This window comes from Otolemur garnettii, unplaced genomic scaffold (assembly GCF_000181295.1).
Source record: "Otolemur garnettii isolate 467f Iridium unplaced genomic scaffold, OtoGar3 scaffold00024, whole genome shotgun sequence".
Classification (NCBI taxonomy): Eukaryota; Metazoa; Chordata; class Mammalia; order Primates; family Galagidae; genus Otolemur; species Otolemur garnettii.
The window spans coordinates 11,677,878-11,678,243 of record NW_003852419.1 but is presented as its reverse complement, the minus strand read 5'-3'; the positions used below and the strand labels follow the sequence as shown (position 1 = coordinate 11,678,243).

The 366-nt window shown below is 39.9% G+C and overlaps 1 protein-coding gene across 1 annotated transcript in view; it reads left to right on the top strand.

Annotated features, from left to right (window-relative positions):
* The window catches only part of PSME4 (proteasome activator subunit 4), a 109,035-nt gene that overhangs the window by 75,126 nt on the left and 33,543 nt on the right, over positions 1 to 366 (top strand). The window contains exon 32 of the mRNA XM_023512066.1: positions 34 to 115. Coding sequence (XP_023367834.1) covers positions 34 to 115 — 82 coding nt within the window. The remainder of the gene's footprint in view (positions 1 to 33; positions 116 to 366) is intronic.

Below are 366 nucleotides of genomic sequence, written 5' to 3'. Positions count from 1 at the left end.
GAGACATGTATACCTTTATGTGTTTTTTTCTAGATGGCTATCTCAGCTGTGGCTGGTATTCTCAAACAGCTAAAAAGAACCCACAAAAAGCTCACCATCAACCCCTATGAAATCAGTAAGTACTACCAAGAGTAATTCAGAGTGCTTTTCAGGCCAAGAGGTCAACTACAACTTGAATTTGACTTAACAAACACAAACAGTATACCCTAATCATTGATATCCTCATATTAATCTGAAATTTAAAAAAGAAAATGTCTTTCAGCCCAGACTTGGTGGCTCATACCTGTAATCCTAGCACTCTGGGAGGTTGAGGTAGAAGGATTCCTTGAGGCCAGGAGTTTGAGACTGGCCTGAGTAAGAGAGAGA